The following is an 11,760-nucleotide window of genomic DNA, read 5'->3' on the forward strand; positions in this document are numbered from 1 at the left end:
CTCTGAAGCTCCTCCCCGACGTGAACCGCCTCCAATCCCCACCCCGCCGCCCCCAGCAGCTCTCACTTGTGGGTGACAGCTTTCAGGAGGGGCCAGAAGACGGGCTGAGGCAGAGGCTTCTGGTGGGCACTTTTCTTCCTTTTCCCTCCGGCCTCGGCTCGGATGTGCTTGGTGTGCAGGCCGTGGATGAAGACGGCTTCCAGGGCGCTGCACATGCTGTTGGCATCTCCGTCTTCGCTTGTGACCGCTGTGTCCAAGGACACGTACTGCTTCTGCAGTGCCTTCACGGAGCCCACTAGCTTCTTCTTGATGACCTGGGTGGCGCCAGACATAACACAGGCCTTTAGAGGCTCCTATGGCGACCCCTGCAATGTGACTCTTCCTGTGGCCAAACACATGGGTCCACATGCATGCACAAATCTACATATCTGTGTAGCAAAACGAGTACAGGCTAACGGTAGAAAATAAAGAGAAAGCAGAGAGAAGAAAAGGAAAATCGCCCCAAGATGTGTTGTTAGTTTTTGCAAAGATATGTGTGTTTTTAAAATTTCTTTGTTTTCTATTTTTTATTTACTTATTTATTGGCCGCACGGAGAGGCTTGCGGGATCTTAGTTCCCCGACCAGGGACTGAACCCGGCCCACGGCAGTGACAGCGCTGGGTCCTAACCACTGGTCGGCCAGGAAAATCCCTGTTTGTTTTTTAAACCAAACTTCAGTAAGCTGATAGCCATATAAACCTTGTGTTTAAATACTGGCTCCATCAGAGTTACAGCTATGGGAGCTTGGGTAATCCATCTAGGGCAGGGGTGAGGCTTTCCACCTTAATCACATGACCAACATTCCACTGACAGTCAACAAGTTAAGAGGCAAAAAGTGCTGCTTTAGAACAATAAAAACACCCAGAAACAGGAGCATGGTTTACATGAAGAAAGATCCTAGACCTGGCAGTCAGAGCCTGGGTTTAGTCTCAGCTCTGTCAGTCACCAGTTGGGTCACCTCAAATATTTCACTTAACCTCTCTGAGCCTCAACTTTCTCATCTGTTAAATGGAAATAATACTTGGTGATTTACAGCTGGGGGTATTACTCTTTCAAGGTAGGACTAGTTTTTTATTCATCCTTGTGCCCTCAACAATGGGCCTGGTTCCTGGCACATGTACTCAGTAAATGTTTGTTAAATGAATAAATTATAAAATATATATAAAGTCCTTTGAAAATACAGAGTTAAGATCGTTCTATCATAATATAAGTACATATGTCAAAATTACCTAAGGGTTTGGAAAAGGACTGGAAGGGATTGCAGAAAAACTGGTTTGAATTATTAGGTGATAGGATTATGGACAAATATTTCACTGTTTCATTTTTATTTTAGCCAACACAATTAATGTTAAATGTTCTGTGAAAAGTTAAATGTTCCTTTTTTAGAACAGCTTTAATGAGACATATCATAAAATTCACTCATTAAAATACACAGCTCAGTGGTTTTTAGTACATTCACAGAATTGTGCAACCATTTCCGCTATCTAATTTTAGAACATTTTTATGACCCCCAAAAGAAACCCTGTGCCTATTAGCAGTCACTCACTATTCCCTTCTCCCCCAACCCTTGGCAACCACTGATCTACTTTCTGTCTCTATGGATTTGCCTACTCTGGACATTTCTTATAAATGGAATCATACGATATGCAGCCTTTTGTGTCTGACTTCACTTAGTGCGTTTTCAAGTTTGTCTGTGTTGTAGCACATATCAATCCTTCATTCCTTTTTATTGCCAAATAATATTCCATTGCATGGATATATCACATTTTATTTATCCATTCATCGATTAATAGATATTTGGGTTGTTTCCACTTTTTGGCTACAATGCTGCTATGAACATTCATGTTCATAGTTTTTTGTGTAAATATATGTTTTCAATTCTCTTGGGTGTATACCTAGGAGTGGAATTGCTGAGTCACATGCAACTCTATGTTTCACTTTTTGAGGAACTATCAAACTGTTTTCCACAATGGCTATACCATTTTACACTCCCACCAGGAAGGTATGAGAGTTCCAACTTCTCCACAACCCCACCAATACTTATTATTGTCTGCCATTTTGATTACAGTCATCCTAGTGGATATGAAGAAGTATCTCATTATGTCTTTTTTTTTTTTTCTGGCCGCGCCGCACGGCATGTGGGATCTTAGTTCCCCAACCAGGGACTGAACCCATACCTCCCCGCAGTGGAAGCACGGAGTCTTAACCACTGGACCACTGAGTAAGTCCCTCATTATGACTTTTTTTTCTTACTATTTTATTTTACTTTTTAAAAAACATTTGTATTGGAGTATAGTTGACGTACAATGTTGTGTTAGTTTCAGGTGTACAGCAAAGTGAATCAGTTATACATAGACATATATCCACCTTTTTTTTTTTTTTTAGATTCTTTTCCTATATAGGCCATTACAGAGTACTGAGTAGAGTTCCCTGTGCTATACAGCAGGTTCTTACTGGTTATCTATTTTATATATAGTAGCGTGTATACGTCAGTCCCAATCTCCCAATTTATCCCTCCCACATCTTGTTCCCGGTAACCATGAATTTGTTTTCTACGTCCGTGGTGACTCTGCTTCCGTTTTCCTCATTATGGTTTTGATTTGCCTTTGTCTAATGTCTAATGATGTTGAGCATCTTTTTATGTACTTATTGGTCATTTGTATATCTTCTTTGGAGAAATCCTTGGTCCTTAGGTAACCTACATGCAATCTCCATTGTTTTTTGTAAATCTCCATTTTATCACCAATAAGATGATCTAGAAAGGGCAGGATCTCCTTGGAGCCTGCTTCTGCTATAACTTTTTCTCAACTCCAGGCCTCTCTTTCTGAACAGTGCAAATGCATTTCAAAGTGAGAAAAAACAATGAAATGACTGTCCCAGGCACCCCTTCCCTCACCCTTGATTCTCCCTTGTTGCCTACCGGGATGGCAGCCCGGGGGTCCAGTCCATTCTCCACCGCTGAGAGCATTTCCACTCAAGCAGCAGCTCCCCAGAAGAATCACATGACACCTGCAGGGACAGACACGGCCGGATGAACAATCACTGCGCCCAGACGATCTCCTCCCCACACCCCACCCCCATCTTACTCAACCTGCAACTGCAAGGACTTTCAATACAAAAGTAAAAACTGAGAGTGGATTTTAAGGATGGAAACAAGGAAGGAAAAAAGATCTCGTGGGGTGTGCCATGGGCAGGTCTGTCCCAAAGGGTGGGTAGAAAGGGCTCTTGACTCCACTCCAAATGCTGGCACAAAAAAGCAGGGAATAAAAGGCTAACTTAGGGACTTCCCTGGTGGCACAGTGGTTAAGAATCCGCCTGCCAATGCAGGGGACAGGGGTTCGAGCCCTGGTCTGGGAAGATCCCACATGCCGCGGAGCAACTAAGCCCGTGCACCACAACTACTGAGCCTGTGCTCTAGAGCCCGTGAGCCACAACTACTGAGCCCGCATGCCACAACTACTGAAGCCCGTGCGCCTAGAGCCCGTGCACCGCAACGAAGAGTAGCCCCTGCTCGCCGCAAATAGAGAAAGCCCGTGTGCAGCAATGAAGACCAAACACAGACAAAAATAAATAAATAAATTTATTAAAAAAAGAAAAAAAGGCTAATTTAGATACAGAGCTGAGGCTGCAAGGGGGGATGCTGCAGCTGAAGGTGCCAAGAACCCACAGGGGCGGGGAAGCAGGGGCTCACAATTCACATTCAGGGCCTGGGCTCTGCAACTGTCCTGACTCCCATCCCAGCCCAGGGTCGGCCAGCTCAGTGGGGAAAAGTACAACTGAAACGCCTTCAAAAGGAAGGGCTCTCTCGCCACACAGCTGCTTCTCCTTTGGGCTGCAGAGGTCTAGCTTGAGCAGCACAGGGACATATCTAAAGGGGAACAACACGGGTTCTGATCTCAATTTGCCACTAACCAGCTAGGCACACTGGGGCACGTATCAGACCTCTTAAGTGGAGACTATGAGTATGGAAAACGCTGAGCACAGGGCCTGATATTTACCGAGGATGAATGGTATCTCCCAGTGGATGCGGCTGCCCAAATCTACAGGCAAAGAATGCCACTACCTAATTCAGCGTGTGCCAGCAGCTGAAATCAGTACACAGAGAAATCTCTCGGTCTCTCGGGGCAGCTGGCTCTCTCCTGGGGTGGCTGAGGCTAAGGGTGGGGTGCGGGTGAGGACTGCAGCCTGAGCCTGAAGGGGCTGCTGCCTGGCCTGGCCCGCCCTGGGAACTTGCACAGAGCAGGACTGGACAGGCACACTCACATCTAAACAAATCTCTAGTGGCCACACAGCTAAGCATGAGGGGACACCACTAACAACAAAAAATAATAAAGAGAGAGAAAATTAGGTTACTGCTCTCTCTGCTCTCAAGAACCCATGGCCCAAAGAAGTTAGTAAAACCAAGACCTGTTAAATGGGTTTTGTGCCCTTTACATGTATTATCCCATTCATTCCTGATAACCATCCTAGGAGTGTCTTATCATCTCAGTCTGACAGATAAGAAGTAGAAGCTGACCCAGGTCAAGGAAATTCCCAAGATCCCAGGGCGGGTAAGTGGCCAACTCTACCAGCCGCCGCCAGGACAACAGCAACCCGAGCGCAAGAGAAACCCCCTGACTCCAGAAGGAGCGTGACCACCTCCCTCTGGAAGAGGCGGGTGTGGGCTAGGGCTAAGGGGGCGACGGGCAAGGGGGCAAGGGAGGCCTGGGAGGAGGGCTCTTCAGCCAGGGGCCCAGGTGAGGGGCCACAGTGGAACACTGAGGTCAGTCTGGCAGGAAAGGTTTACAGGAGGACATGAGCGTGACGCTTGGAGATGAGAGAAGCAGAGTGGCCCTAAATGGTAGGAGCTGCTCTGATTCAATCCCTGGCCTCTGGAGTGGGCAGTGGGTAAACAGGACCCAGAGCCAACCTCCCCAAGTAAGGTGTGTGGAGGGCGGCCCCTGCAGAGCCAACTCTGGTCAGGGTGTGAGAGACCCCAGAACACGGGCCCCCGGCCTCAGGCCTTGTCTGACTTACCTCACCCTCACCTCATCCCCCTCCCACCTACCAGGGATTCTTCAGGGCCCTCCTGCACACTCCAGCCACCAGCGCCCCAGATAAGGGGACATGTGCTGCAGACAGTCCCTCTGGACAATGTTCCTTCCAGGCCACCCTTGTGCAGCCCAGGAGGCCAGATCCAGGTTCTCTGGCTCCAAGACCCTGGGTTCCAATCCCCTCCAGCAATTCCAGCAGCCAAAGGCCTCCCCTCCGGCCTGCCCTTCTAGACAGAGCCTCAAGCTGCAAAACTGCCCTTCCCTCAGCCAGCCACAGGCCAGGCCAGGAAGGGCTTAGGCCTCAACAATCTGAATAACAGCCTGGCTGCATTAAGGCCTCATTAACTAATTAACTGAAAATAATATTCATGGGAGGGAGGGAGGCCTGTTAGTAAGTGGGTGCTCCAGCCCAGTAAGGGTCTGCTAAAAACCCAAAGCAGGGCTTCCCTGGTGGCGCAGTGGTTGAGAATCTGCCTGCCAATGCAGGGGACACAGGTTCGAGCCCTGGTCTGGGAAGATCCCACATGCCGCGGAGCAACTGGGCCCGTGTGCCACAACTACTGAGCCTGCGTGTCTGGAGCCTGTGCTCCGCAACAAGAGAGGCCGCGATAGTGAGAGGCCCGCACACCGCGATGAAGAGTGGCCCCCGCTTGCCACAACTGGAGAAAGCCCTCGCACAGAAACGAAGACCCAACACAGCCATAAATAAATAAAAATAAATAAATTGAAAAAACAAAACAAAACAAAACACAGAGGCCCCCCCATCACTGCTCATGAAACCATTGTTTAAAAAAAAAAAAAAAACCCAAAGCAAACTGATGCTGAGAGGTCAGCGCAGGGCGAGACACGTAATCGCCCCCTAAAACCAAGAGTCAGAAAAGCCACAAAATGACTGACGACAGTGCAGAGGAGTCCAGAAGGAGAATGGCCACTTGACAACTCACAAAATAGGACTGAGGCTTTGGGGTTCGGGCCACAATTCAGGGCACACCTTTCTTTGCAAGAAGCCAAAGCACCCCACCTATGTGGGTCTGCTCCATCATGCCTCAGGGGGCAGGAGACACGAGAACTTGCTGATGGAACCATAAGGGGGCTTTGGGTCTCCTGACTGCTGGGTCAGCACTCCGTCGTTCTCCAGACCCCCAGTCCACCTTCCTATGGGACTGGTTTCACTTCCTGTCCTCAGAACAGTCTTCATTGACACCAAAAACCAAAGCAAAGAGAAGCGTGGCTGCAAGGAGACCTAGGCTAAAAAGAGTTAAGGACAGAACGTGGGCAACATTACCAAAGGGCTCTTCAAACATTACTGGTGGAGTTTAGCAGAAAAGGTGACTTCTGTCTGCCTTTTAGGCAACTTCTAACCACAAAAAGTCTACCTCTCCCCCTAAGTATTGGTTCATCCTGACATCGCTCTCCTAGCTTCTCTAATCTCATTTAATTCTTAAAACAGTCCTGGGGACTTCCCTGGTGGCACAGTGGTTAAGAATCCGCCTGCCAATGCAGGGGACACGGGTTCGAGCCTTGGTCCGGGAATATCCCACATGCCACGGAGCAACTAAGCCCATGTGCCACAACTACTTAGCTTGCATTCTAGAGCCCGAGAGCCACAACTACTGAGCCCACGTGCCACAACTACTGAAGCCCATGCGCCTAGAGCCTATGGTCTGCAACAAGAGAAGCCACCACAATGAGAAGCCCGTGCACCACAACAAAGAGTAGCCCCTGCTCTCTGCAACTAAAGAAAGCCCGCGCACAGCAATGAAGACCCAATGCAGCCAAAAATAAATAAATAAATAAATAAATAAAAACAAAAAAAACAAAAAACAATCCTGTGAGAGAAGGATGATTATCCCCGTTTTACAGAGAAGACTAAGGCTCAGTAGAAAAGAGCCCCAGGTAAGGGACAAAACTGTCTAGTTTCCTGATTCTAAGTCTTGTGTCAGACTTCACCAGATCAAACTGTCTCAGGTCTCTGGTTCCAAGAGTTTCAGGCAAACTGATTACTTATAGACTAAGTAATAATTAACTTAGTACTCAGAAAGCTCCATTTTTATCAAATAAGGCTAAAATCAACAAGAAACAATCTTACCCATCAGGTCTGTAGTCCCAACCAGCTGAGGCCAGGTCCTTTCCATGGTACACAGGTTTCACAGCTGTCCTTTCTTAAATGTTCCAACACACAGGAAGGAATTGTTCTGGTAGCTTGTCTTTATTATACTGCCTGGGCTTCTATAAACGTCCAATTTCACTTCTTCCAGAGACCAAGGAAGAAAGAAAAGAAAAGAATGGCTTATATGAGACTTACATTAAAAGAAGAAATGGATGGCTTGGCTTCCCCGCTTCTGAAACACTCCATCCATAGGTAAACAGCAACCTCTTCTCCTTAGAGACTTCTCAGCCATTCCCAACAGCCTCCTCTCTACAGCCTGAATCCAATCCTGTACCAGGCTGTTCAGAACAAACAGCCTGACGTTTAAGCCATCCAGCTGCTGTACCAGTTGATGAGTCATGGTTTTCAGTTGGAAAAGAATGACAAAGTTATCTTCTGATTCAGAAAGGCAGCTGATCTTTCAGACATGTTAGTGCTGAGTAAACTGCACCTCCTCCCACCTGAAAAAAGCTGGATTTCTGGACAAGTGTCCTGGAGGACGGAGGATGGAGAGAGTGTGCTAGGGGAACTGCATCTTTGAAGCAATTGGATACCAGCTGGAGGGCAAGAAACGTCTAGCCTGTGATTCCCAAACCAAAGGCTAGTGAGTGAGCCCAGAAATGTGAATCAGTGAACATGGGGTATCTTTCTTTCCCCCCTCCTTCCTTCCATTCAATAACACCCATCTCCCCCATATTTTTGTCCCATCCTTAGGATTCCAGCAAGGACCAAACTCTGAATGACTAAAAACAGGAACTTTGCTCAACTCATTCACCATTACATTTCTAGTGCCTAGAACAACACAGAGCATGCAGTGGTGCTCAAAAAATACCTGCTGAATGAACAGAAGAATAAAACAAAAATAAGGCTCAGGGGCAGGTTATCTCCATTACACAGACCGAGGAAAGCCGAGGTATACAATTCTCAGCCACGATGGAACTCCTTTCATTAAATCACCCTGCCAGTAGGCTGAGACCACTCTGATATATTGCACCGTAATGGGGGGGGGGGGCGGGGGATACTGAAGGGAGAGCTTCAACTTTCAAAGGAACAGGACTATAAACGGCAAGCAAAGACAACGGGTCCTGTTTGGGGCCGTTTAAAATTACTGCCAAATGGCCAACCCTCTTAAGCCAGGTCACTAGAATTTGGAGAGAATGTGTGCCCCCAAAGCCCAGGAGATGATAAATGCTGAACTTGGGGCCCGGGTGCCTCAGGAATGTCCCCCTGCCTCAGCTACTCAGATATCTCAACTACCCATGTTCATGGGTAACCAAATGGCCAAAACTCACAAGATTCAGCACCTGCAAAAAGAGGAAGTGATTCAACAGCCTCTGTACTCGCCTAAGCCTTAGCCTCCTGGGAACCCTCTCACCTACACTCTTCACAACATGTAACATCATCTCTGGCGTCCATTGTGTTCCCTGTGTTAAGCGTTGGGACAGGTCTGCTGTCAGCTCCAGCCAGGAGGAACACTGGGTGAGGAGGGTCCTTTACAAGTGCCAGGACAACACACATGGACGTGGTTCTGTTACCACAGTCACACAGTGGTACTCCCTGAGTTTCTCCTGGGCCAGAAAACCAGCCAAAAGGAAGTGATGGCTTCCACTGGCCCAGGCTATGAGTGAGCTAGGGGAGTGGCCATTCCCCACCTTCCAGGTATGTGGGCGATACCCACCATTCCAGCAGTAACACAAGTCATTTAATATGAATGCTAGACCCATAATCCCTGGGAGCAGGTACAGGGGACAAGACACCCGGGAAAAAAAATCCCTGACCCTGACCCGAAGGCCGATCTCTACTTCTCCACACTTATTTACCACCTGAGGCCCTGCATGCACCCAGCTCAGTCTCTAACTGCTGGCTCCCAGCAAGCACCTAAATTTGGCTGTTGAGGGGCAGCCGGTGGGGTTGGCAGGGGACTCTGCACTAAATTCTCAGATTGAATGGGGACGGGGTCAAGGGAAAAATGGGTGTAGAGTTGAGGTGGGGACAGCAGAAGTGAAAGGGCAGGAGATCTCATTTTTAATAAGATTGGCTGAGGGTGGTAGTAACTGGGGCACCAAGAGTTGGGGGCGGTTTAGCAAAGACTTAGGGATGGGGGTGTCCTCTGATGATTGGAGATGGAAAGGAAGTATATGGTGGGCTAGGAAGTTAGGGGTTGAGTCTGTGAGGGCAAGATACATGTAAGACTTGGGATAGGGCTGAGATCAGAGTTATCAAAAAGAAAAGGGTGTGCTCAACAGGGCATCTATTTTAGTGGTGGGTCTTAAATGAGAGTGGGACAGAGGTGGGGTGTTCAGGATGGGCAGACCTTGGGGAGCTGACCAGGGGGGTGTGGGAGATTCGGATAAGAAAGCTGATCCCGAAAAGGGCAAACCAGAATGGTGGCTCTCGAGGAGGCCTGCGTGCAGCACTAGCACGGCCAAAGGGGTTGAGAGGTGAAGACGAGATGTGTTAGAGGGAGGCGGAGGGACGTGGCCAAGGTCGGGGTTGGAAGTGGGCTACAGGGAGGTCAAGGGTGCGGCTGCATTTACGCAAGACCGGCGGTGAGAGGGTGGGGGTAAGGGCTGGGATCAGGTCACGAGTGACAAATAGAGGGGAGAGGCCAGCAGCGGCAGTGCGGGCCGAAGGTTAGTTGGAGTGGGGCGCGGGGCTTGGGGTGGGAAGGGTGAGGACTCTGAAGCAGGACAGTCTCAAGGTAAGCAGGGGTTTGGGATCACGGAGAGGGCTGCTGTTCCCTGTTCGCCTGTTCCCGTCCCGGCCTCGCCGCCCCTCTGCTGCCCGCCTCGCCCCCGACCCCTAACTCACCAAACGGAGTCGGGAGGGGGTCGGGGGCACTCCCGGCCGCTGCAACCCCTAAGCCTCCGACCGGGCGCTGCGGCCTCCAGACGATTGACAACAGGAAGCGGTTGCCGCGGCGCCTGACGCCGTCCATCACGTCGGCTGGGCGTCCGACCCCGCCCCGGCCCGCGGAGCCAATCGAGGGGCGCGGAGGAACCGCGGGGCGGGACCAGCGCTCTCGGACGCCCCAGGGTTCCCAGCCCGGGAGCAGAGACATGATCTGGGAGACTCGCGATCCCTGCATTCCTGTTGGGCCCAGAGAGGCAACGCCACAGACTCCGGGCGGAGTGCGTTCTCACTGCCTGCCTCTCACAGGGTCTGCGTCAGACGAGGTCCTGGCTTCTGGGTTCCTGACCTTATCTGGCCGCAGCACCATCTGCGTAGAATTGGGGCCGACACATGGCCTCCTTCAGCGAAGGTTGCCCACTTGTAAAATGGGACCAACGCCTACCCCGTTTTTGCCTCCCCCAGGGCATCAGCGTAGCCCGGTGGGCAGAGCCCAGGCCCAACTTAGAGCTTCCCTCCTGCTCTCAGGAAAAACGTAGATGTTTTGAGCACAGCTTATACCAAGTGAGCGCCTTGAGGTCCTCTGGGCATTGTTCTGTAACGCGCCATCATCCCCGCGCCGCACATGCTCAAGCAGTTATTCTCATAGAGCCTTGTAGTTGTTTGCTTTACATCGTACAAGTGCTGTTTCTCTTTCAAATGGAATCAGAGCAAAAGGTCAAAAGTAGCAGGGGTGTCCCGCCACACTTCAGACATTTAACACATGCAGGCTTTGATCAACTGAGAGCCTAGGGTCTGAGCGTGGGCCAGGGGTGGAGAGGTACCACTACATGCAGGTCCAGGGGACCCTGGAGTGGCTTACAGGGCTGGGAGAGGAGGGGACAGGCCAGTTCTTAGGAGCAAGCTCCACTGATCTCTGCTGGATTCCTGTGCTCCATCCGCCTCTGCAGGGAAGGTGTTCCTCATATCTCTGGGAAGGCTGAGGTCCCAGTGTAAGCAGATGTGTGTGTGTGTGTGTGTGGGGGGGTGTTCCCAGGAGGAAAAGAACCCAATATAGCTTTTTGACATTAGAGAAGCCATTTTTGGCCTAAGCCATTTTGTGATCTAAGCCTGGCCACAATGCTTGCCTTTGAACAGGTCTCAGTAATTAATGATCTTAAAGGAACAAAGGAATGGAGGAAAGCAATCAAGAAACAATAATTCTGCGATAAAACAGGAGTCCTAGTTCTTCCTTAAGGGATAGACTTAATAATCTGATACATATCTTTGAGTTGTACTACAGGAACTAAGGGCCCCCACCCAGGTGGAGGGTGGTAACTACTAAGACCGCAGACTGGTGGAAAATTAAGGAATGATGATGTTGACCTTTTCTGACCCTCGTGACTTCAATCAAGTAAAGCTTGGACTCTGTCAACCTTTGCCCCTATTCTATGTTGAATTCCCCTCTGCTCAAGCCCCTTCATGAATGTGCATACACCACCCAAGCCCCTTCATGAAGTATGCATGTGCCCTTAGTTTAAAAGTGCCCCAATTTTGCTGTTTGGGGAGATGCTGCTTTGGGAAAGAGCCTCCATGTTTTCTTGCTGCAAGTAATAAATCCTTCCTTCTGGTCTTTGACTTGGTTGTGATATTGAATTGGTCGACTGGACCTGTGCCAGGGTCCTAGCCAGCTGAGACCCCTGGTCTCTG

The 11,760-nt window shown here is 49.5% G+C and overlaps 1 protein-coding gene across 2 annotated transcripts in view; it reads right to left on the reverse strand.

The window, feature by feature from the left end:
* Positions 1-10,187, reverse strand: part of PLEKHM1 (pleckstrin homology and RUN domain containing M1) — a 51,042-nt gene extending 40,855 nt beyond the window's left edge. The window contains exons 1-4 of one of the 2 annotated variants that reach the window (XM_059906861.1): positions 10,033-10,187; positions 7,162-7,323; positions 2,960-3,048; positions 67-314 (exon numbers count right to left, since the gene is read on the reverse strand). In XM_059906861.1, coding sequence (XP_059762844.1) covers positions 67-314; positions 2,960-3,007 — 296 coding nt within the window. In that variant the 5' untranslated portion in view covers positions 3,008-3,048; positions 7,162-7,323; positions 10,033-10,187. The remainder of the gene's footprint in view (positions 1-66; positions 315-2,959; positions 3,049-7,161; positions 7,324-10,032) is intronic. The other variant, XM_059906860.1, reaches the window with a different exon arrangement.
* Positions 10,188-11,760: the final 1,573 nt, after the last annotated feature.

This window comes from Balaenoptera ricei, chromosome 20 (assembly GCF_028023285.1).
Source record: "Balaenoptera ricei isolate mBalRic1 chromosome 20, mBalRic1.hap2, whole genome shotgun sequence".
NCBI lineage: Eukaryota > Metazoa > Chordata > Mammalia > Artiodactyla > Balaenopteridae > Balaenoptera > Balaenoptera ricei.